At 35.6% G+C, this 3,673-nt stretch overlaps 1 protein-coding gene across 1 annotated transcript; it reads left to right on the forward strand.

The window, feature by feature from the left end:
• Window positions 1-1,636: 1,636 nt before the first annotated feature.
• On the forward strand, window positions 1,637-3,188 carry LOC116113970 (outer envelope protein 64, chloroplastic-like). Its single transcript, XM_031400119.1, has 4 exons — window positions 1,637-1,963; window positions 2,056-2,207; window positions 2,576-2,707; window positions 2,862-3,188. The coding sequence occupies exons 2-4, from the start codon at window positions 2,128-2,130 to the stop codon at window positions 2,890-2,892; spliced, it is 243 nt and encodes an 80-aa protein (XP_031255979.1). The 5' UTR covers window positions 1,637-1,963; window positions 2,056-2,127; the 3' UTR covers window positions 2,893-3,188.
• The last annotated feature ends 485 nt before the right edge of the window (window positions 3,189-3,673 follow it).

Raw genomic sequence — 3,673 nt, forward strand, 5'->3', positions numbered from 1 at the left:
CCAAAATGGAAAAATAAACTTTTGAAGTCGATGAGGATGCCACTGGGGAGCTTGCTTGCTTTTCTCTTAGTTGCCCTTCCTTCCCATCAACTATGGGAAACTCTCCAGTTTGCCAGTCTTCCGTTTTCCCTACTTTAGATGAGTCGTTGTCTTCTAGTTTGTCTTCTACAATGAAATAAATAGATAGTTTCCTTAGTGCCTATTCAGATCAAAACGTTGGATGTAGGTCCCTACAAAAAATTGACATAATTTTTTGTATTTTTTTAAGCTAGATATACACCTTTAATTAGTATTTCATAGTGGTGGTTGCTGGTGAAAAGAAAAGCCATTACATGTGGCAACATATAGTTAATTTTAATTATATGAACTCACGTGTCCTTACGGTGATCTGATAAATTCTTTAACTCTTATAAGAAATACAATAATATTTTGCTTATAACTGAGTCATTATAAACAAACAAAAATGAGATAAAATTCATATAAAATGACTACTATATCCTATTTTTTTGTCTGTTTATATAACTCAATTGTAAGCATAGTATTGCTCTAAGAAATATTAAGAAGAAATTCAAATTTCATTTAGACTGACTTCAAAGCTCAAATGGTAACCACATTATTTTTCACATGATTGTGGGATGGGGAATAGGGAGCATTGCTATAATCCAATAAGCTCTCTATCGAAATGAAAATAATTTTGGACTCCTATTGTTATATTATAGCTGGATTTAGTGAATGAATGGAGTGTAAAAGACCGGTAACCCACTGATTCGTGGCATTCGCTTGTTCAACGAGGTTGTGGCTCAAGCAAAACTAGCCATCGCTTTGCTTGGCCATGCTTGAGCCGCAACCTCACTTGGCCATGCTTGAGCCGCAACCTCACTTGGCCATAGAGGTGGGCAAGGCTTGGGCCCAAGCGATCCCAAGCCTAGGGTGATCGGGCCCAATTTTTGAAGGACCGATCATGGGCCCATAGGACCTATCTTGGCTTGGGACAGGTACTATGGGGACAGGTCCTATGGGCCCATGACCAGTCCTATTTATTTTTTTGGTAAATTTTTTTGGAAAATGATAGAGTTATTGAAAAGTTTACACCGAATTTGTGCACCGAATGACGTAACAAAATCCTGACCGTTGATTAATATTAACTGATAATAAATCAACGGTCAGGATTTAACCATGTCATTCAGTGCACAAATTTGGTACACACCCATCGGTAACTGTAGCATTACTCAAATTTTTTTGACCCTTACATTTATTGTCAAATTGATATTAAATAGGAGGTTTTGGATATTTTACAAGAGTTAAATGGAAGGGGTTGGCCCTGGACCATCCTCTCTTACGTCCCAGAACTGGGATTTTGGGGACTGGGCCTAATTCCCATCTCTATCTGGCCACGCAAAACAACCATCAGTTTTCATTATTTTTTGGGAGAACGACATTTTCCCACCCAATGTTTCTCGAAATGACAATGTCCCACCCCGTTAAGTTTCAAAACGACACTTTCGCACCCACCGTTATGTGCTGTTAACAAATTTCATTCTCAAGAACGGCATGATGGTCAATTTACACCAAACCGCAAAAATCAAAGTTTAAAAATTGAAATGGTTGCCACGTATCCCACTAAAGCTAGCTTAGGGGAAAAAAAAAACGAAAACAAAAAGCTATATGCCTTTTCTCCCTGTTCTCTGTAATCGAAGCTTAAGCAGCTAGGGTTGGCGACTGGTGGCTGTTGAAGACGACGACTGAGCAAAGAAAAAGGGTTGAAACCGACGATTCATCTTTGTTTCACTTCAGCCATGGCTTCTCACGCCAGAATTCTCCTCGTCACAAAAAAGCTCAAAAAGAACATTAAAGAAGACTTTGGAGCCGTCGTTGAGAAGCTTCAGTTTCTCCCTCTGCCTTAACCTGCTCCTCCCAAGGCTCCTCATCCTCTCAATTTTCTCACCTTCGTTGTCTCCGACATGTACGCTCTCTCGCTTGCTGCCTGGCTGGTAAAATAATGATATATTTATGGTTTTTTTTGTGTGTATTTATTAATTTTTGTTTGTTTAATAGATTTGATATTGAGGTTATGTTACCAATCTTGGCCATCCGAAGTGGGCGACTACAAGCGATGCATCTTCTAGAATGGTGACAGTGTTTTTGACTCTCGTGGAAGGAGGTGCCACTTGCGTTGGTAAAACGGTGGTGGATGAACTAGCTTATAGGTTTGTAATTTTTGTTCATTGTTTCAGTATTTGAGTGAGAAATTTATTATCAAGCTCATGAGAAATGGCCAAAAATGGTATTAAAGTCTCGACATTTTACTTTTAATTTTAGATTTTGTATCATTGAAGATTGAAAAGTCCAATTTTAGAAGTCATTATGGTTAAAAAAAAAAACACTTAGTCAGGGTGACATATAAGCCATTAGAAGAGAAAATTATAAGTCATTACTTACTGTTTTATCCTACTTTTGGTGGGGTGAATGTTGGAATTTTTAATATTTAGTTCTTATTTTAATTTCTCTGTGTTAAATTTTTGTATCGTTTGGTTTGCTATTGGTTATAGATTGTTTTTGAGTGCTTTATTTTCAGTATCAATGGAGTGAGTAAGCATTATAGGACACCAATTAATCCTGCAGCACATGCTCGAGTACCTGGTGGATCATGTAGTGGGGCTGCTGTGGCAGTGGCAGCTAATCTTGTTGACTTCTCTTTAAGAGATGGGTAAGAACTTCATCTTTGTTCTTTTCTACTACTAACTCCTTTTGGAACATACATATTTTTTCTATTTCGTTATTCTCTATTCTGAAAGATTGCAAATTCATATATGTGTAAGTTTCACTTAAGCTGTTTTTTATGCAATTCCGGATTGTTTTAGGCAACTCCAAAACTCAGTGAAGATAAGGTGAAGCAATGCGTTGACGCTAAGTTAAATGGAAATACCATCCTAAGGCAGTTGAAAGATGGCAACTTTGACTGAAAATAATACATCAAATTCGAGCTTTCTTGGTGGAAGAGCAAAAGATTGTGAAGAAGGTTTTGAAGATCCAGAAAGCAAAGTAAATGCAAGCTTCAAGGAGCTAGAAAGTGGGAGGGTGAAAGTAGAACTTTTTTGGATTTTAAGAATGAATGAGAAACTTGAAAAGCTGCTTTTTTTGTATTGAATTCCATATATTTATTGAATGTCTTGACAAAATTTCTTTTATATATTTATGCACTATAATTTTACAATCTGGATTCTTCTTTTTAAGCAAATTATTAATGCTACTACTTAGCTTTATTTGGATTTAAATTGACAAAATATAAATATAAATGCCAAAACAAACCGCTAATTTTAAAGGTTTCAAATTTTAAAAAATCTAATATTAGCTTCATTTTTTAATAAAAAATTGGAAGGACAAATTAGTAATTTAAATTTAAATATATAGTTAAGGCATGCCAATAATTTCCTATTTAAAAATTGGATATTTTGATAATTGAATTGTTGACACATGTAAAATAAGAAAAAAATTATTAAGTCAAACTATAAAGGGTATTCTTGTCTTTACAATTAAATAGTAATAAATTTTCCTAACGGAACATAATGGTGGGTGGGAAAGTGTCGTTTTGAAACTTGATGGGTGAACAAGTGTCGTTTTGCCAAACCTTGGGTGGGAAAAAGTCGTTCTCCCATATTTTATCTCTTTATTC

This window comes from Pistacia vera, unplaced genomic scaffold (assembly GCF_008641045.1).
Source record: "Pistacia vera cultivar Batoury unplaced genomic scaffold, PisVer_v2 Contig693, whole genome shotgun sequence".
NCBI lineage: Eukaryota > Viridiplantae > Streptophyta > Magnoliopsida > Sapindales > Anacardiaceae > Pistacia > Pistacia vera.

Bases quoted from the DNA above. Each gene is read 5' to 3' on its own strand.
- LOC116113970 (XM_031400119.1), top strand. From the start codon at position 2,128: ATGGTGACAGTGTTTTTGACTCTCGTGGAAGGAGGTGCCACTTGCGTT. The intron at 2,208-2,575 runs GTTTGTAATTTT...CTTTATTTTCAG, and splicing joins GTGGATGAACTAGCTTATAG to TATCAATGGAGTGAGTAAGC. The intron at 2,708-2,861 runs GTAAGAACTTCA...GGATTGTTTTAG, and splicing joins GACTTCTCTTTAAGAGATGG to GCAACTCCAAAACTCAGTGA.